We start from the raw sequence: 21,726 nt of genomic DNA, 5'->3' as shown, positions 1-21,726 counted from the left end.
AGGCTAAGTGTTCTGTGAGGCGCTATTTTCCTGGCAGTACCTCTGCCACCCAGAGCACAATTCCATCCACGGCTCCCAGAGCAATCCTGCTCTCCCTAGGATCCCACGGGCCCCAACGAGCAACTGAACAGCTGTGAACAGCAGTCATTAGCTAGCTCATTGGTTCCTAAAGGGCATATTTACCAGGGCTTGTTTTTTTGGCTTTTTTTTTTTTGGGGGGGGGGTTAGTTTTTTTAGTTTGTTTTGGTTCTCAATATATAATCTCCACTAGATGCTAAGAGGAAAATGTAATTTTATTAGGGAAAAACAAACAGAACAATCACCTCCTTAGAGAGCAAAGGAAAGAAATGCTGTTACTTATAAGCCCCTGAGAATTAAAAGCAAGACACACTCAGAGTCTAGGAAAGCTGCAAATACTTTTTGGCATACTACCTGCCTGAAGGATCCTAGAAATAGGGCAAAGCTGCAGACCTACAACCAAGCTATGCAAGAATGCTGCAACTCCTCCTGTCCTCAGGGAGCAGCAGTTCAATGGAATCCTTGGGCCCCTTCATTAGATGCTGAGAACGAAACCCAGAGACGAGGCAGAGCGCGTGACCCCCAGCAGAAAAGCAGTGCAAGTACATTTTGGAATCAGAGAGACGAGGCTGAGTTTGCAGCTGTAGGGAAAGTGAAGGAAAATGGCCAGGGCCCCTCAGATGTTCAGAATCTTGCGGAGCTTTTGATGTAAATAGGCACATGCACTCAGGTGTTCCCCGGTTATCATCTAGTGTAATTGCGCATGTGCACCCAGGTGTCCTGGGATATAACTTAAGCATAAAGGATAAGTGGCTCTGATCCATGGTGCTCCCCACCCCCGGGTGGGGGGGCACGGGGAGGCAGCTACTGCTGCTGAGAACTGAACTTGTGTCATCTGACAACAGCTGCCAGGATCTTTCCCAATTGCCTAGCGTGGACCTGTGTGTGAGGGGTTTGGTAACCCAGCCTGTACAGTGGGTTTTTGAAGGGTCTGAGCCCTAGCCCTGACAACACAAATGGAAACTTAGTATAACTAAAATAATTAAATGTTTTGGCTTTAGTTATGAAATGCCTAGCCACACAATTAGCGTAGCTATTGCCTCAACCCAACAACTGGCATAGTCGTGTAGCTTTACACCAGCTGTGTGATTCAAGGGGCTAGTTGCATCTCCTAGAACCCTGGGTTCCTTGAAGGTGCTTGGTGCTACCTGGGGAAGGGGGGAAAGTGGAGGCAGGTGAGCAGGCAGATGCCAGCCCCTCTTTCCCCCCTTGGTTTCATCCAGAGTAGCTCAGCTTTTGTCTGTTCTGTATGTTGGGCTTCTATGTCAGGTTTCTTCTGGGGGTGAAAATCAGAGGGTTAAAAAGTTTGGAAGAAGAGTCCAACCTTGGCAAATGAGAAAAAGGAGGGAGGTCTCCTACTGCCTTGGCCCGGGTTCTCGTTAGTAAGCAGGGCATGGGCAACCAGCTCCACCAGGTGCCACATTCTGCTGTCTTCACTGAGGGATCTCAGAGGCAACCCTCCCTAGTAGCCTTGAGACCTGTGCCTGGGACAACCGAGAGGTTAACTAACTGGACTACCTACCAGCAGCTGGACTTGCGATGAAGGGTTGAAACAACCACAGTCTGTGGTTCTCTCACATGACAGCTTTCCACCCAACTAGTCAATACTCATATAAGACAGACAGTAGTTTCAGGGGGACAAATAGAGGTACAAGAGCACTTAAAATAGTTCATGGAAAAATGGAATTGAAAGACAATATGAATCTTTCCATGAACTTTTTGAAGACCTCTCATATATGCCAGGTAGACTCACCTGGGGAGCTTTAAAAAACAGGTATCTGGGTCCCAGCCCAAGATTGATTCTACTAGCCTGAGGTGTATCCTAGCGGAAGGGATGTTTCAGAGCTCACCAGGTACTTCTAACATACAGGCAAAACCAAGAACGCCTGTACTAGGCAAGAGGTTGGCCAACTACACTCCATGGCCCAAATCTGGCCCACCTGTATTTGTGAGTAGTTTTATTGGAAAAAGCCATGTTCATTCATTTACATACTGTCCATGGCTGCTTTCTCACTATAGGCAGAACTGAATAGGATAGAAAGAGACAGCACAGCCTGCAAAGTGTAAAATGTTTACTACCTGGCCCTTTATAGAAAAAGTTTGCTGATTCCTGTGCTGGAGAATTTCAGTTGTGATAAGTTCTTTTTCCTGCAGGATTTCCATAAAGGTGCTTGATGTCTTCTAGGTCGTACAACTATAAACCCTGCACTGAGCAAATCCAGCACGTGCCCTGTCCAGCTCTTGCCACACAGCCTCCCTCTCCCAGCACTGCCTGTCATGCCATGAGCACAGTGTGCTGCACATACGCCTATCACCTTGACCACGCACGGTTATAAGAAACAAAGCACAGAGCTGCTCAAACAAAGCGGCTGTGCTTTCCAAATAAACAAACCGTCTTGGAATGTTCTACTGTGTACTTATTGAAAGCCGGGAGAATGGTATATAGCAAGGCAGCAGGAAAAGGAAAAAAACAAAAAAATAAAAAGATCAGGTGACTCACGCTCTGATTTAATTGCATTAAGGAAAAAGTCAACATTGCAAATAAATACAGTAATTAAAGAGGAGAGCTACACTTCAGAGTCCGGGGCACTTACCAGAGCTGAGCTGCTATCACTGGGTTGCTTGCTTTGGAAGAAAAACAGAAAGTCATCACACCTTAGAGAGCTTTATAACTTTCACCATGCAATATCAGACAATGCCTAGGAGAGACTTCTGGGATCACAGAAGAGTTCCCATCCCCACCCGGACAGATACGCCCGGTGGCTACTTCTTTCTGAAGGGAGAGTAAACTGCCCTCTCACTAATTCACTTTGTGCCCCTCTCTCTAACTCACTCAGCAAGCTCTCCCTGAGCAGGTCCCAGCAGGGCCAGGGGCACTGCAATGCAGAGGCAGAGAGATACCATCCCTGCTCTCAAGAAACTCGCAGTCTTGAGACAGAGAGAGAGGAGCATGTAAAACCAGAAATAGTGCAAGGTGATAAAAAGGAGGAAATACAAGCACGGTCCTGTACTGAGGGCACGCAGGACAGGTACCTCTGACTGGGGCAGGGGCGAGGGTCTGGGATGGGGACGGGGGTGAGGCAGTGTTCTCATCTATGCTCCATTTAGTTTTAAAAAGGATATGGCAGGGGAAATCATGAAAAGCTTCAGAAAGAAGATGCTAGAACTCTGGCTGGGAAAAATGTCAGTAAAATAAAGGAGAAAAAGGAAGATGGAGACCAGGAAGGAAAGGAGGAGAATCACAGAGCCTGGAGTCTAGAAGAACTCTGAAGCTATCTGGCGGGGCTGGACCCTAGGAAGCCCACTCCCCTCTGCGACAGGTACACCAGGGGTCTTTCCCTTTGTGCCTACACACACTTGTAGGGACTGGGAGCTCACTACTGGTTTGAGATAACTGTTCTTATCTTTGGAAAATTCTTCTGGATAACTGTGACCCGGTGGATTACACACAAGCCCACTCCTCCTCAGGGAGGCAACTGCCCTCGGAACCAAGAGAGTTCTCGCCCCTCCCTCACCAGTAGCTGCAATGACCCTGCACCAACCCACCAGCCTTCTCTGGACATGCTCCCGTCCTCTGGCCTTTCTCAAAGGTGAGGCCACATTACCTGAGCTGTGGGCATTTTCCCTCCACTAAAGCAGCTGAGAATGACTAAGAATTTCTGGCCATGACACTATGGCCTTGTTGGTTCAACAAGGAAGGAACAGAAGGTTAAAGATTCCAGAGGGGAGTATGTAGAGGTGCCAGGTCCCATGAAGGCCCACAAAGTCCTTAGCCATGCGAGGAAAACCTACAAAAAAGCCACTACGAGTAAATTACACAAAGAAGGGGCGAGGGGGGCTGAGTGCAGAGGCCCTGCTAAAAAAAAAAGGAAACAGCACAGTGCTGTCTGGTGGTCCAGAACAGAGGAGCAATCCAGTGAAGAGATAGAAGAGCTATGAGATAGGATTTGGAGGCTGGGTCTAAATGGAAATGAGCCTAGCTTGCTCATGCATGGACTGAGTGTGTCCTGGGTTCCAGGCCTCACGCAGGTGCACAGATGCAGCAGTACCTGACAAACAAGGTCCAGGGACTCCAGAAAGGGGGAGGGGGCAGGCATCCCAGGACTTGGCTCAATGCAAGTGTGAGGTGTATTTGGATTGACTGTGGGACCCAAGCCAAGCATCTAAAAGTTCTGCATCTACTCTTCTGTGGTCAGAATTCCAGTTCCCACGCATCTGAGGTCCCCACTAGAAGTAACAGATGGTGGAGAGAAGGGACGGTGCTTCCTTTCAAGATCTTCTTGCGTATCTTCTATGGGCAAGAAAGGTGTTTACCTACGATGTTCCCAGGCTCCATGGCTTGGTCCCAGGTTTAAAAGAAGCAAAGAGGCACACGAAAAGAAAGACGGAAAAGGGGGAGAAACAAATGAGCAATCCAATGGGGAAGGATGGCAGAAGTGGCCTGATCGCCATCAAGAGAACGCCACTGGGATTTTTTCCAAAAGCTTCAGCATGGATCATAACTGCAGAAAGTTCTTTCACAGGCTGCTTGGCCAAGCTCCCTGGGGCTTAACCAACTAAACTGTACTGTAAAATTCCAAGGCAGAATGGAAAACACAACCTTTGAACGTCGAATGTCTCCGGGACGGATATCGTTTGCTAGGCTTCCTCTCAAAGGTGCTGGTTCGTCGTAACCTGGCGCTGTGGGTAGCTTGATATTCCGTCCGCCCGCTGGGAAGTAAATATTTTATTGCATGTTAACCATTATCAGAATCTCAGGACATTATACATATTTGGAAGTGAACTTATATTTTCTTTTCTTTTTTCTTTTTTGGTGGCTGGCCAGGATGGAGAACCTTGGTATTACAAAGCTGCGCTCTAACCGACTGAGCTAACCGGCCAGCCCGCACTACATTTTCAAGAGCTCCAATGTACATTTCAACTTAGCTTTAAAGAAACACACTAAGTTTAGCCCTCCGTTTGGAAATAAAATCTCCTTTGCCCAATCCAGGGTATATAATGGGGCAGATATTTCCACCAAAGGACAATTTAGGTACCAGCCACTTGGCTGCACAAACCAAGTAGGTCTGAATGCTTAAAACATTTGATTAAGAGACTGTTGATTTGCCCATAAAATTACCTTTTATGGAACATATTATGTAGACATTTAACTCATCTCTTAAAAGGCTGTTATCAATGACTACTTAACGAAACCTTGGCTTTCCTTGCTATGCCAAGGGCAACATTCCTTATTTCACCAAGGCTTTCTTGGTTTCCAGCAATGTGACACCCAGCTGCGGCTTCCAGGAGGGATGCTGTTTTTGTTTGATCTGCCCCCACTGCTTCATTCCAGTCGCTCTTGGTTTATGATTAATCAGAAGGAAGGAGCCACTTGCCACCTGCTCTCAGTGCCTCCAAAGGGCAAACCCATCTCCAAATTCCCCTTCCTTCTTACACTTCTCCTGGGAGAGTCTCCTCCCAGGAGGGAGAAACCTGCCTTGGCAACCACCCCATCCTTCCCTCCTCACCCCAACCAGAGTGAAATCAGCATAGCATGGAGCATCCCCACTAACCTCTGCAGTCCTGACATTTTCCATCCTCCGCAGAACTCTGTGATTCAATTTTTTCTCAAAATGGACTTGGTCTTTTTTCACTCCCCCCCCCCCACTCTTGGAGCATTTAAAAATACATTCAAACAAACTCATTCTTTAAACAGAAGTGAACAGCCATTTCCTTGCACGGTAGATAAATATGAAATGAGCAAATCTTTCAGCATTTTAAACAGAGTTTGGGGACAAGCCACATGTGGGCAGAGGTGACAAAACTGTGAGAAATTTTAGGTCTTGGATCTGCAATTCTCGGACCTGTAAATGTGCCTCAAAAATCAACCCTGGGAGCGTGTTTAAAATACACACACCCAAGCCTTAGACACACACGCACCCGTTCATGCCCAGAGATTCTGACTGTAAAGGTCTCTCAGAGGAGGTCACTGATCCCCATTTTTAACAACTACCCAGGGAGTTTTCATGCACTTTGAGAAGCACAGTCTCAGAATCATAAGCAAAAATATATCAGAATAAGCTATTTCTTCAGGCTGTTTTCAGATTCAAGTATTGATTAAGCTTACCCTGGGTTACATACACACAAACACACACACTGACATCTGCTCTCATTCTTAATGTCACCAAATTTCTCAATATTGGCATGTGAAAGGCAATACAGTAGTGGTCAGAAATATAAAAGCCAAACTGCCTGGGGTTGAATCTCGGCTCTCCCACTTACCAGTTGTGTGTGACTTTAGGCAGCTATGGAACCCACTGGCCCTAGTTTCCTTACCTGTAAAAAGGGGATAATGAACCCACCTTATTAAGGTACATGAGGAGTTGTAGCACAGCGCTATCTGGTGAACTTTCTGCAATGATGCTGTGACCTTTGTCAACACTGCCCAATATAGTAGCCACTAGCCTCATGTTACTGAGCACTTGAAATGTGACCAGTGAAACTAAGGAATTATATTTTTTAATCTATTAAATATCCGTTAATTTAATTAGCCACATGTAGCTAGTGGCTAGCACAGCTCTAGCTAGAGGTCAGCTATTAACAATTTTGTTATTAATAGTTTCACTTTATCACCGAGGCCATAAGAGCTTACATGACTTACGTGAAGGTCAGACCTTAAGAAAGAAGCGGGGATGGGACGTGAACCCATCTCTGGACTCAAATCCCTTGCTCCATTCACACACACACACACAAAGAACAGTTGTCCTCCTCTGCAATGTGATCCATGTTGCAAAAACGGCTCCCTACCTGAATCTGAAGCGCGAGCCCAGCCTGATAAAGTCGGATCTATTGGATTTGCTGTTCCCCGGCGTCCGCAGGCGGAAAAACGCGTGATGCTCCACCGCACATTTCCATAGGTGCTTGCAGGTCCTGGCACTGTCCAACCGGAACACAAACGTGTGCTCCTGCTCGCGTCCCTGAAAGAGGAAGCGCAGGGTCCTCATCTGGGTGTCTGTAACTCCGATGCAGGATCATGCACAGCCAGGAGGGCACATGGGAGCAAGCCTACCTGATCATCATCTTCAACCACCACGAGGGTCAATTTGCTCTTTTTAAAATCCATTTTGGTAATTTTAGGCCTGGTCAGAGAGAAGGCTTTGTAAAAGTAGAGTCTGCAGTAAAATGATCTACACATCAAACAGCAGTTTCCTGTCTGCTTTTTAAGCTTAGATTGGCTTAAAAAAATCATTCATTCATTCAAGTGTGATTATCCAGAAGTGTCAGTGCAATTACCATACACCCACAACGACAACAGTATGGTGTGCTTTTAAAATGAATCTGGGTGTTGCAAATATCCCTCAAAAATCATCCATCACATAGAATTCCACCACAAAATAGGAAAAGACATTTTTAATATTAGACAAAACTAAATTACCAAAAGAATAAGCCTATTTTGTTAGCTCCTTCAAAGATTAATATGCCTGTCGGGGTCAGTCCAAGAGAATATTCACAGCCATCTCTTCCCTACAAACAAACGAAGTGACAATCGGTAGAGGGTTCTAACAGGTCGTCACAGAGCAGAATGCAATAACAGTTTGCTCGCCACAAGTTACTTTGTTGGCAACTGTTTACATGTTTTTCAGTAACGGCAAAATTAAATGACTTAAACACACACAGTTCTTACCCTGACAACGTGCATGTCTACCCCATACATTTCCAGCCACTTCGCTTTATTCAGATAGGACAGTTCCGCCTGGGCAGGGCTCTTTCCCCTTAGAAAAACCAACGGAAATACATGTAAACTGTGATTCGTACACCCGAAGAATGCCGAGGCCATGGCAGCAATTAAAGCAATGAGGGACACCAGTTTATATTAACGTGAAAAGATCTCCAAGAACATACCATTAATTGAACAGGAAGATCTCGGAATAGTGCTTATAATATGACCACTTAAGGAAACAAGACAATGGTTTTTTGTGTAGATACGTATATGTAAATGCAAAGGAAAAAACTAGGATACACAATAGACTGTTACCAATGGCTTCCTGCAGGGAGGCTGGTGGGTGCATGTTTATGTGTGTGATTGGGTGGAGCTGTAACACTTTATATCCACACACTTCTATGTTGTTCCAATACTACACAACAAGAACACACTAATGTCACCTCCCACTAAAAAAAAAAGTCACAGGAGCTTTTCAGAATGACTGGGCGACAACAGGAAGCCACACTAAGTTTCAGAGTGCAAGAGTGACTTGGAACAGGCAGTGTTTGAGGAGGATGCATTGGGGAGGAGGATGCATTGGGAAGGAGGAAAGGCTAATGTCTGGGAAACCTGTGAGTGACAGGTAGCGTTGGTCGTCCAGGCACGAAAGTGTTAGACCGGGGTGGTGACTGCAAGGGGAATGCAGGACAAAACACCAAAGAGACAAATGGCACAGCTGGATCTGGGCATGATGACCACATTTCCTGAAATGTAATGCTGCACAACACCCGGTCTCAACTGAGTGTTCCTCTACAATAGGGTGTATTTCTCAAAGGTTTGCTCTAGAAGTTCAGGTCGGGGGGTCGCCAGAGGCACAGGTGTGTGGGCATGCGCCAGGACATGGGTGGCTCCCCTGGAGGCAAAGGGCAACTCAGAACCAGGCTCTGTATTTCAGAGAGAGAGAGAGAGAGCACGGTTTGGTTCTTGTTGCAGGTCTCCCCAAAGAGAGATGACACGTGGACCTTTAGAAAAGGAGGACTGAAGCCCAGGAGAAAAGTTACAGCTGGAGCTGCAGCCTTAACAGTGGTCAATACAGCGATTCTACCAGTACACAAGAGTGTGACAAACACTTACATATAACAAAATAAATCAATATGTCAGAATGCTAGACAGCAGCATCAAGATACCTGCACTCTTTCCATCTCTGGAAGATATCAAATTCCATCGCTTCTGTCTGATTGGGAATGAACCGAAACTCAGACACAAGCTCTGGTGTGTGTTCTGGAAGCTCGCACTCCCCAAGCTCCGCTGCAGGTTTCATAAAAGGAGAAAAACAGGAGACAGTGAACACTTTTGGTTATTGCTGCAACCTGGTCCAAAGGCATTTTGCAGATGATACAGCACAGGTACCCCCTAATGTATCACTGCCCTTTCAGGAGGATTTAACTCTCACTTGGTGGCCATACACAAACTCAGAATCTCCGAAAACCATCCAAACGCCCTCCCTGTTGGGCGATGTCTGTCATCCTAGTGATTACTGTCTTTCTGCCCACTGCTTCTCCAACCCTGGGAGGCCCCAGTTACATTTCCCCCGTGAAGTGGTAGAGCCCGGACTCTGCAATAAAAGGCAATCACAGGGAATGAGAATCTGCCCAGAAGCATCCATTTAACAAGGCTCTCGTTAAGGGGAGGTCAGAGCAACACTTCAGGGTCTGCAGTGCTGGAGAGGATGGATCAAGAACTCCGTACGTGCAGAATCCGGGGGGGGGGAGGGGGACATAAAAGGAGGGGAGAGCGGGAGCACGGGAGGAGGGGTGGAGGGCTGCAGAAGCAGAAGCAACTGTGCGGCAAGTCAGGCAGAACCTAGGGGGAGACGGCTGTGCAGAAGAGCAGCAGCCGCATGAGCAGCCCCAGCAAAAACCCCAAACAGTGCTGCACAGTCCCTGCTCTTGCCAAATCCCCCAGGGAATGGAGGGCCTGAAGACACAGCGAGCCCCATCCCTCCAGGGCAGGAATGAGAAAATCCACTCTCCCCACCCCTCACTCCAACCCTGCAGCTCAGGAAGCAGACCCCAGAATGAAAAGGAATCCTCCAGTTTCCTCTCATCCCTCGTTACACACCAAGTGTGGTCCACAAACCAACATCATCGACGTTACCCAGGGGCTTGCTCAAAATGCAGATTCTCAGGCCCCACCCCGAACCTACTCAAGCAAACCCTGCCTTTTAACAAGATGCCCAGGTGACTGGTGGGCACATCTCTTGCAACAGTGCATGCATCAGAATCCCCTGGAGGGCTCATTAACACACATTGCTGGGTCCTGCTCACAGAGTTCCTGATTCCTTGGGCCTGGAATGAGGCCTGAGAATGTGCATTTCTAACAAGTTCCAAGGTGACGCTGATGTGGCTGACCTGGCAAACACACTTTGAGAAGCACTGCTTAACAGCAAATCCCACCAACTGACCAAGCAGATATGCCTGAATGCCTCCAGCAACAGCAACTCACTCTGCAGCCAGCAGCCCTTGTCCTCACCGCATGAAGGCCACACCAGGCATCCTGATCCCACAGACCATCTTTCAGGAGAAATGGATAAAACAATGCAGAGGAAGCAGTCATGCCAAGCTCAGAGGGACAGTGGGAGGACTGTCAGAGACAATGTCTGACACAGAGCAGGGATCTAGTGACCATCTTCTCACTAGACTGCAGTCCCTCGTCTGCACTGGCAACTCTGAATTGGACTGTTCCCCTAAGACCAAGGGACCAGGGTGGTGTGGGGTGGGGAGTGCAGTGGCTTGGTACCTTGGACAAAGTCACAAATGAAGACACTGCTTTTGTAAATAACATTTTCCCAGAGAAGGTGGGGCTGGTGTCCCTAGGCTGGAGACCCCATCTGACCAAGAGGTCACCCCAAAACTAGGAACCTGGCAAGGCCAGAAGAACAGTTTGGTCAGAAAACATACTCCCTTGATATGCATGCACCACCCATCCCCTGCACCCATGGGCCAAAGTAAGGCCACAGAGTCCTGTGTTCAGCAGTGTGTCTAGACGAGACAGGATTAACTGTGCTTGACACAGCAAATCCTACCAACTGGAGGGAGAAGCCAGACAACAAGGGGGCTGGCGGGCCACCTCACCACTACTGGACTAAAACGGGCCTGAGTGGCACCTGGCGTGCCCATTCAGAGATAGCATGCCTATCTTCCAAGAACCTGCTAGAAACACTTGACATCTCACTCAGTCTGCAACCTCTACAGCCAAGCCCCAGCTTCAGGAGGCTGTGGAAGGTGGTGGAAACAGCTCAAACCCAGGAGGGCTTGAACCCCAACTCTACCATATACTATCCGTGTGACCCTGGGCAAGTCACTTAACCACTCTGGGTCTTGACCGCCTTATCTGTAAAATGCAAATTGTCACAAGAATGAAACAAGACCATGGGCAGACAACAAATGACTGTCCCATTCTTCCTCCTCCCTTCTTTTTTTCTTTTTCCCTGGATTACATTTCAAATCTACCACAAATTTAGTTCCCCAAAGAACACAGCCTCCATGCACAGCCACTGTATCTCATCTGAAGAGACACCATTCATTTCAAGGACAACCGCAGCAAGACACGCCTTCAAGGATCAAGCACAGGAGGAATCACACCCTTTATTTTATTCAAACCACAGAGACACTCAGGTGATCAGAACCCAAGGAAAGCGGAAAGCTGGCCACAGCATTAACCCACTGGGTGGGGTGGGGTGGGGTGAGGGTGGGACATGGAGGGAGACATAACAAGAGCCTCCTTGTGAGTGTCTAAGTCTTTTGATTTGTATCTGACACAATGACTGCATCTTAAATTACACTACTGTTGTGGTTCCAGCTCAGATGGGTCATTTCTCCCAGAAAGGCTCACAGGTGGCTGACCTCACCGTCATCTGTCTCGGCTCTGAGGCAAGGCACACGGTTCCCTAGAGCTGGACTTTGTGAGCGTGGGGACGCCTTCAGCACACTGGGGGCGGCATGATGATATGTGTGCTCTCCTCTAACCTTTCAGGGCGATGCGACATATGGGCTCACCATATTATGCCAAAGGCCTTAGGAGGAAACCTTGAACCTTAGGAGGATTAATGGCCCTAGGTCTGGCATGGATGCTTTTGTCTCATTAACTACACCCTACATCTCCCCCTGGGCTGCCAAGCCTGATGGTACAGGCTCTGGGCAGCTCAGGGTAGATGAAGGCCACTTGCCAAGCTGGTGAAGTCAGTACCTGGGCCAAAGAGGAGAGGCCACTGCCATGTTCCCAGGCCACGCATATCCTTATGGCACTTAACATCAGGATGGCTATGTCAGAGAAATATGGATATGAAGCACTTAAAACTGCATCTGGCACAGATGGCTATGGGTGATGACATTATCGTCACCTCCACCACCAGTGCCTTCAGACCACACAGGCAGGCTCTCCCTTCAATCAAAGTCCTTGGGGATCTCTACAAACTCATTCATTTAACTCATGCTGCACTTACTGAGCATCTGCTATATGCCAAGCCCCCATTAGATAATAAGAGTTAAATACAACTAAGGAATAGATCATTAGAAACCCTCTTTATGAGCGTAAACATGACAAAGTACATATACTAAAAACACCAATTAAGAATTCATACAAAAATTATATATGACTCTGATAAGAATTACATTTTTAAGAATCCACTCCAAACTCATAGATAAAAACTCAGGTTGTCTGTGGGTGGTGGGACAGTGGGCTATTTCCTTCCTTCTACTTGCCTGATTGTCATGCTGCTGGCCGGATATCCTGTCCTAAGTGTGTACTGATTTTATAATTTGTAAAAATTTCTCAGATCAACATTTAAAAATTGGTAAGATATAAAAGTGGGAAGCCAAATCTTATTATGGTGTTCATAAATGATTACTAATTATGAACGAATACATGATAATTCATAATCCAATAGAAGCTGATGAACTCAATGGTAAACGAGTCCACAACATATATCTATCTGATGTACTAATGATCTCCTGTAGGTGTAGCTACACATTAGTATTCTCTTAATTAATGCTTTAGCAAGTGTTTCGTATGCATTTTAAACTGCAATCCACCTGGGCATCATATGGATGAACAGCCAATATTGACAATCAAACATGCAAACCTCTTATCCTCCAGTTCCCACCCACATGCTGATGGCTGCCCCCATCAATGCATCCAGCCCAACCTCTCTAACAAGCCAGATGCAGATACCCAAGAGCCTGCTGGAGCTTCTGGCACTTCTCAGCCAAGAGGCCCTACAAAGACCATCTCTTCTTCCAACCACTCACTGCTGCCACCACCCATACCTGGAAGTAGCCTGTGAATCATCTCTGACTCCTCTCTCAACACCTAAGTCTAATCACCAAGTCTGTCTCCTTGCGCCGCCAGTGCTGTTTTTCGGGGGGTGTGCTTGTGCGTAACCCCTGCCCTAGTCAGCTTCCTCTTACTCTCTTACAGCAGTTCCTCCTCACTGTGCTCCCAACCCATCTTAGTCCTGCTCCAATCCCTTCAATAACGCCGGGCAGCCAGCATGGCCTTTCTAAAATGCACACCTGCCCAGGCCTGCCTCCCTCTTAAGAGCCTTCAAAGGCGACTTTGCTGACAGCATGAAGCTCATGCTCTTTAAGTGGGCATCCATCCAAGGTCATCCACGTATCTAACTCCTTAAACTTCACCCTCCGACGCCACTCAACTGCTGTTACCTCTTTATACTTCTGTTTTGTGCCTTGTTGGCTTGATTAATCTTCCTCTCCTTACCCCCCGAGGGGCCTACCTCTTCCAAGCCTCCTGCATGTCTCTGTTCCTGAAGGAACCACCCTGCACTCTGTCTGCCTGCCTTCCTCACTGGACTGCAAGCTACTTGGGGACAGACACTGTGTCCCATTCATCTACATCCCCAAAGTAGAGTGCTGGGCCTAGTACACAACAGACATTCATTTGTGGAAATGAAAAGCAGTGACATTAAAATGCTAAATACTACTAAAGATTAATGTACCTTGTAGACAGAGAGCGGCTAATTCCACAGCCGTTTCGTAGGGGCACTTCAATCTTGGAAAAAAAAATAAAAAATAAATTCTAAAAAAGAACTTAAGTACTCATAACCATAGAAAATGTCATTAAACTCATTTTTCAAAAGGTAGTGATATTTAGATAATGATTTTTGTTCTTCGTGTGTATTTTGCTATTAAAGAAAGCAAACAAGCTGACTCACACTACAAATTTCCCAAAGTCCGTTCTCATCATACGGCAAAATAACCTAATCTAGGTATAGTTTCTGTCAACCATACGGGCAATTTTATTGAATTTGGCAAGAATGGGAAAATTTGGAAAAAGATCAATGTATGTTATCTTGATATAGTACATGTGCCTTTTAAACTTGCCTTAAATCATTCTTGAAACAAGGTCATTGTGTTAAAAATAAACACACAGACACTATATCTGGCACTGCCAGGACTGCTGGATACACTCAGCATTCTCATAAGTATAACTGAGGCACAGCCATACAAGAGTATTCCTGCAAATCCAGTGATCTCGTTCATACTTAGTATTTCAAATTTAGTTAGAAAAATAATAATGACATACATTGGTATAGCACTTCATAGTTTTCAAAGCCCTTTCATATATATTATCCAATTGGGTCAATGCATCGATTTTTAAATCCCTAGGATGGCTGTTTCCAGTCCCTTCCTCCTCTCCAAGTCTCCCATTTTATAGATGATAAGCTGAGTGTTAAAGGTAAGGGGTCTTGCCCAAGGTCATCCAGCTGGTAGGAGGCAGTGCTGGGACAAGAACACCACTCTGCTTTGAACTGCTGTAAATCAGGCTGGAGTGCAGGTAAACTTCAAAGTACTGTACAAATGCAGGGCGTCGTCATTAATATTTTTCCAAACTGAAGGCAATTTCTAGAATTACAAGGCCTTTAGTATGAGAAGCACAGTATGAAGAAAGGGAGAGATAAAAATACACACACACTTATAATACACACACCAACCAAAGATCTGTATTGCACGGCTGAATAAGGCAAATGTATACACTGTACAATCTGTTTGTTCTATGGAGTACATTCCACTGAGATTTTTATAGTGTATATTCCATTAAAAGTTTGCAAATTCAGAAATAACATTTTAAATTTCCTTCAGGTTATATGCAAAATCAGAATGTGGTCTTGTCAATAACATCAGGTATTGCTTTTTAGATGCAATATAGCCGTAGTTTTGCACATAATAGAAAGTATTCAGTATATATGCAGAAAAATGATACAATTATAAAAGCTATGACTGTTGAAATCTCCTATCTTTAAAATAAAGTAATATTGCATGCACAATCAGCCACTTCTGTGCCAACACTTCTCGTGTTATAAACCATTTTTAAGAGAGGAAAAGAAAGTGAGATGAGATGTCAAAACCTCTTTCCATTGGAATCAACATAACCTCTTTACATTACTTAATGCAGATGGTGATGACTGTCCAAATATTTGTAAGTGTATACATACTAATAACGTATCTTGCTTGCAAATACCACAAAAGCCATTATGAATGGGGCAGTGATGTGATCAGGGAGAGAATTATTCCCAAATACACATCACTTAAGATATTAAATGCTCTTGGAAATGCTTCAAGCCATATAGTAATCATTTAAAATAGAATGATAATGACCGTGATACAAGTATTAGACTCACTTTACAATGCCTGCTGCACTGTCTTTTGAATTTTGAAAAGGGAACAAGGGTAAAAGAGTTAAAACAGTGAATTATTTTGAAATATACTATGATCTGTCCTGGGTTAAGAGTTAGAACAAAAACATACTTACTTTCCAGAAAGAATGTCATGCCTGAGTTGTAAAACAAACAGGTACCTGACAAATATATACAAAAGTCAACAGAGGGTAACTTTCCCGGCCGCTTCCAATCCCATCTTCCCATCACGTATCCCACCCTGCACACAGCCTGAAATTTTGCATTGTAAAAAGGGAGTCCACATCAAATGAGGACTTTGGTGGAAGCATCTTCAGGAAAGCATCCCAGAACCTAGCTAGGAAAGTGAGTGCACGTAGGGAATTTGCAAGATATGTGGGGGATGGAACATGAAACACTGCATGGTCTGTGCTCAAGAAGAGAACCAAACATGGCACACAGAAGTCCTCACACAGGCCTGCAATGTGTCCACAAAAATGGATGGGGTGGAGCCACTGGATAGGGCCCTCAGCCAGCTCCACCAGCAGATTCCAGATCGGGTGCAGCTGATTGTACCAAAACGTTTGCAGCTGATCTGAGGCTTTTTTCCTGATGCAGTTTAACTGCAGACTGTCTTTTTAAAAAACAAAGCAGGCGCAGGCATGCACACATGCATGAAATAAGAGAAACCCTGGAATTGGACTGCAACTGGTTACAGGGGTAACTAAAATGGGTAGGAAGGCAGCAAGATAACACAATGGGGTTTACGTGGGTTAAAAATAAATGTCTTGGCATAAATAAGTGGTTTTTTACCAGGAGGATGTGATTATCAGAAGCACTTACAGTGCTTTGTTAAAACCAAAGCTGCCCATGCTCCACACCCATACCTACGGAATCTGAACCTTACACACAAGAGCGGTCCCCAGGAATCTAATTTGTTCAAAAGCTTCATGGGTGTTTATGATTCACACAACCCAGGTTGAAAACCACTGGCTTTGATGACAGCTAGAAGCAGCATGTTTCAAAAAGAACTCTGAAGAGGAACACTAGAATAATTTAATTTGTTTGAGCTGTAGAAACAATGCAATAGCTTTCTGTGGATGCATACAGGAGAATGTGGGTGACCCACATATCAAAGGGAGGGGAAGTGCTGAAGGTTCTAGTACATCCTAGAATGTTCCTGCTTCCCAATAGGTGTTTAACCACCACTGACTTTTGCTTCTGAATTTCAGGATACTATCTTTATACTCACACCAAGGAGACATGGTGCTGACAAGGCCAGAATGCCTCAATTCCTACACGAAAATTTAACTGTAGAAGCTCACTAGGTCCTTCCAGTGGGGGAATTGTAATAATCAGTCAGTTTTTAATGTGTTACTTAGGTGGTCATCTCCAAGCTAGTGGCCACTATCACAGACCACCCAGCTGCATAAATGTCACCACTTCAGTCCATCACACAAACCACTAGGAGGCTCTGAGGACATCAAAAGCAGGAAAAGGCTGGGTAGAGAATTCCTGTGGAAGGGTAGATGGAGGGAAACTCCACACATTCTAATTATATAATGTTATTTAAGTTCTTTTTTGTTTTTACATGTTTCTGAAATCCAAGAGATAGACATAGGCAAACACAACATTTAAAAAAAAAAAAAAAAAAAAAAAATGTTTGGGCTGAGCCCGTGGCGCACTCGGTAGCGTGCTGCGCTAGCAGCGCGGCGACGCTCCCGCCGCCGCGGGTTCAGATCCTATATAAGGATGATCAAAATAAATAAGGTAGAAAAGAAAAAAAAATAAAAAATAAAAAATAAAAAAATAAAAAAAAAAATGTTCAGTGGGGCTGAAAGAGAACCTGAAGGGATTCTAACAACTCTGTTTTAAAGTACAATTTTTTAAAAGAGAGGATTCCTTATATTGTAACAATCAAGACAATATTTTGCAGTCCTTTAAAATTAGAGGACAATTTTGAACTGAGAAACGCTCTCTGAATATCTGCCTTCCCTTTTTTGCAGCTGACAAAAATGAAATACCATAGAACAACCAACCAATTTACTCAAGGTCCAAGAGAACAGAAGTGTGACAAGAAAGTAAATCTTCTCATTTCTGTTCACTAAGAAAAATGTCAAATTAAGCAAAGTCATGGATTTTTAACAGAATACAGAAGCACAGGAAAAGTGCTAATAAGTCTGGCTCAGAAACATAAAGACAGCAGACGGAAGGGGAGGCCAATCCGTGACTGAGAAGACCAGTACGTTACACGTGAGGCAACAAGTGTGACCGGGCGGGGACCTGGTTCTGCATTATGTCCTACCTTGTAAACTCTTCTCGAAGGTTGTTTGGTTCTGAAGAATAGTATTTAACTCGAAAGTGCAAAGCATATGCAGGTCCAACTAAACATTTGGAGATGGAAGGTGAAGATGTTTTTCCCCCAGTTTTGAAGATTACAGAAGGGACAGAATGAAAAACATGTTAGACCTATAACACTTTCACCAGACACTGCGACACTACTGCTGGGCATGCAAAGCTAGTAAATTCTTTTCAATCTTAAATTTGGAACACTGAAATAGACTTCTGTGTTGACTAAGATGGTTTAACTAGTAACCTCATTCTGGAAGAAAACCCTAATGATCTAGCTGCATTAAGAGCTGACGTTTTACTAAGAACTGACATTTTACTTTCACTGCTGATGCCAACATACTCTAAATGGATACCTACTTTTTACAAAGTACAAAGTGGGCTAGAGAAAAGTCACGCATAAACAGCAAAGTGTTCTGTCACTGAAAAATCCAGTGAAAACATCTTAAAGTACTTTTAAGAGAATATAAATTTTTAAAAATTACCTAAGCATAAGCAACATCGAAGAACTGTGGTTACCACACCTGTAAAATGAAGGAGCCGGACCAGACTACCAAAGATCCCTCCTACTTTCCCATTCTGAGTCTACCTTGTAACTCATTAGGAAGTAAATATAAAAGGTGTGAAGTCGTGTTTCTGAATAGTACATTAATTAGCTCTCATTAGCAGAGGCGTCTGGTTTCAAATGAGAGTGTAGTCGGTTTTTCAATATCTACTAAAATCTCTTCTTCAAATTTTAAACTCTAACTTTGGCCAGCCTTAAGAAATTAAAAATCATCCACTTAACGTTGAATCGATTTAAAAATGCTTCCAAGTTCTAATGAAAACATAACACCTTAAAACATTGGCAAAGGAGTTTACTCTCAGATAAAAGAAAGAAACGAGTAGGCTAAACTCTGCATACTTACTTTTCATCTGCTTTTTTATGGGTTTGGAATGATCCAGCCAGTGCTGAAAGAAAGAAAACATTTCTTTAAGAATAGTTCACCAGCAAGAGTATATGACCCTAAATGGTTACCCTCCTCCACAAACCTTAGTAATTCTACCCACAGAAACCAGGGATTGGACCAAATTATGAGTTCTTAGGATGGGGATCTGCAAACCACTTGGGGCATATAAAAAATTCTGTGCTCATGCACATAAGTGCATTTTTCTGGGAGGAGGGCCTGCAGTTTCTGCAAGCTTTAAAAAGAGGTGCCTGAAGGAACTTAAAATCCCTTAACTTCATTAACTGATCTGTAAAGTCCCTTCCAGCCAGTGGACCCACCAACTGCCTCTTCCTTCTGAGTTTCTCAAGTTACAATCAATTTGCTCCAATAATTCCAAGTCTCCAATAACCTAGCAAAAACTACACACTACACTGCCGAGAATCTCTTCTCATACATTGGTCTTGTAGTTCTGTCACCCTAAATGCTGAAATTATAAGCCCCAAATTCATGGCCCCTTTTTTCTTTTGCCAGAAAAATGAAAAATGACCCACAGTGCAGATGCAAAGATAGGCAGGGATTTGCTTAAGATAATTTTGCTCTGGTCAATGGGGACACTTCGACTTCCTTTAGTTTTTACCAGAGAACAGCTTCAGTTTTTTCTGTCTAAGGGGATTACAAAACAATTTCCCTCTTATAAAAGTTTCTCTACAATGTCAGCATTGTTGATACCACAGTCCTGAGGTGCCTCCACAGGTTAACTTCCATAGAAAACTGCATTTAGGGAGGAACACGTGAGCCCCCTGTGCGAACCCTAGCCCCTGAATGCCAGGGACCATGCACTCGATCGTTCCTGTGTCTCTTGTGCCAAGCACAAAGGGTGGCACCCAGCAGATCCTTATTAGATTCTTGAGAAACAAATAAATGTTACTTACAAATTCTTCTTTAAAATGAGGCAAATAGGGATTTTTCCCATCACTTCATGTAAACTCAACGCACACTGGAACTTTGCTATTAGAAAAACTGCTGGTATGAAGTAAAAACTTTTTTGTTTTTTTTAAAAAAAGGAAAAACTGCTGGCATGGCACAGACAGACTGGGTTTCTCCCTAGCTGTTGAGAATCAGAGGCCATTCTGCTGACTGTCAATAGATTTTCAGAAGCAACCTAAACTCCACACATTCTAGTAATGAGAAAGGGTGGGATGAAATTAGTGCCAGGTACTTTACACCTAACCACAGAGCCCATTATGGCAGTGTTGGAGGAGGGGCATAAGGAAACACAAAAGCAAATAAGAAATGAATTATAACACAATAAGCTGTGAGCAGTGCAAACAGGAGAACATGGGCTTTTGTCATCTCCGGTCCCTGGAGAGGCAACCATGTAATAAAAGCAACAGATCACCACAAAAGGATGCATATCTCAAAGGCACCTGTACAGCATGCTTTATCTCACTGTTAATAGCTTTAAATTGGAAATGACCTAAATGTTCATCAACAAAGATGGATTAAAAAATGGCTCGTCCATACAATGAAACTGAAGTAGGCTCATGTTTATTGATGTGGCGAGAGATCGACAGCACAATGTTAGATGGAAAAAAAAAAAATCAGGTAGAATCCCATTTATATAAAATTGTTTTTTTCTACGAAGATTTGTCCAAAAGGATTTGTGGAGCTTATTTATGAATGGTGGGGCATTGAATGACATTTACTTTTTTTTTTTTTTTTTTAACTTTTCTGCATAATTTTTTATTTTAATAATAATATTATTTTCACTTCCATATTCATTCATCTTCTCCTTGTCAGGCAGTTTTTGATTATGAGTTTGCCTTATTAGAATTGGATATCAACACTGTCCTCAACCAAGCTGAAAATCCCCAACCTTAGCCCTTGGGAGGAGGACAGATACAGACTTGGTATAAGCACAGTGTTTACTTTCCTGCCAAGTATCATGCTAATGGCTATGACTAAACCTGTCCTTTCCCTCACTGTCAAATGAATTCACCACTACCAAGCAAAGAAAGTTCTTCATGCAACCAGCTTTCTAGTCTAATTAGCCCCAGAGGCTCGTAGCTTAAAGGAGCTTATCCCATTTCTTTCCTTTCTCAAGTCTCCTCACCATTCTTTTCAGCAGATCAAGTTTAAGCCCACCTTTCGTCTCCCTCTACTGTCAAACTTGCATCTTCATACAAGTCGTCCAACTGGTATCCTTGGCTATGGTTTTCCCTGGCCATCGTTTTCCACCCTGGTTTTCCACCCTGGCTGTGCATTACAATCCCCTGAGGAACCCGAGGTCAATATGCAGCTCCCACCCAAAACTCATTAAAGAGAATCTCAGAGCATCAGTGTTTTTAAAAACACTCCCAGTGTGCCCATTAAATATTTAGTACTGAAGTTTTCCGCATCCTCTCCTATCCAGGAAGATGCCCTGATGATCTTGGGGATCTAGAAACATTCACAACCCCTTCTGAAAATTGCTGTTTGAGCTTTGTAAAATCTCAAGCAATTTCAAGTTTTAGCGGCCAGCCCAAGAGGTGAAATGGCCAAATGTCTGTGGCCACTGTTAACTCAGATCGCTGACAGATGCTCCTACAGCAGGACAGCAGACTGCACTGACCACAGGCCACACTACTAAAGGTGCTCCCTTGTCCACTGAAGGCTGGGCTCCAACCTTTCTGCCTGGCCGGGGTGCCTGCCCAAAGCAGGACCTGCTAGAACAGAGGTCTGTGAAAAATCAGGGGTTTGCTAAGCTGAGAAAGGAATCAGAACTGGCTTCATCATCTGAAAAGCTCCCTGACCCCCTGGGGTTCTGATCACAGTTCTGCTTGCCTGCATCAGAGGCACTAAGAAACCCAGTCACAATCCTAAACCAAGAGATGCTAAAACCTGTCTTGTATCCAAACAGTTCAAAATGACCTGACTTTCTTCTTAGCTGCAGGAGCTTACCAGACTCTGATCACTCATATTTTATCCCATGAGACTACCTTGTGACTTGAATACCG

General features: G+C 44.4%; 1 protein-coding gene across 3 annotated transcripts in view; it reads right to left on the bottom strand.

Moving 5' to 3' along the window:
- Window positions 1–21,726, bottom strand: part of EPB41L4B (erythrocyte membrane protein band 4.1 like 4B) — a 125,860-nt gene that overhangs the window by 61,730 nt on the left and 42,404 nt on the right. For all 3 annotated transcript variants that reach the window (XM_063081812.1, XM_063081811.1, XM_063081813.1), the window contains exons 3-13: window positions 18,710–18,752; window positions 17,758–17,836; window positions 15,590–15,634; window positions 13,776–13,828; window positions 8,947–9,067; window positions 7,742–7,829; window positions 7,493–7,581; window positions 7,127–7,196; window positions 6,865–7,034; window positions 4,679–4,788; window positions 2,673–2,703 (exon numbers count right to left, since the gene is read on the bottom strand). In XM_063081812.1, the coding sequence (XP_062937882.1) occupies window positions 2,673–2,703; window positions 4,679–4,788; window positions 6,865–7,034; window positions 7,127–7,196; window positions 7,493–7,581; window positions 7,742–7,829; window positions 8,947–9,067; window positions 13,776–13,828; window positions 15,590–15,634; window positions 17,758–17,836; window positions 18,710–18,752 (899 nt within the window). The remainder of the gene's footprint in view (window positions 1–2,672; window positions 2,704–4,678; window positions 4,789–6,864; window positions 7,035–7,126; window positions 7,197–7,492; window positions 7,582–7,741; window positions 7,830–8,946; window positions 9,068–13,775; window positions 13,829–15,589; window positions 15,635–17,757; window positions 17,837–18,709; window positions 18,753–21,726) is intronic.

The sequence above is a fragment of the Cynocephalus volans genome, chromosome 17 (assembly GCF_027409185.1).
Source record: "Cynocephalus volans isolate mCynVol1 chromosome 17, mCynVol1.pri, whole genome shotgun sequence".
NCBI lineage: Eukaryota > Metazoa > Chordata > Mammalia > Dermoptera > Cynocephalidae > Cynocephalus > Cynocephalus volans.
This window is presented reverse-complemented; position numbering and strand designations above follow the sequence as displayed.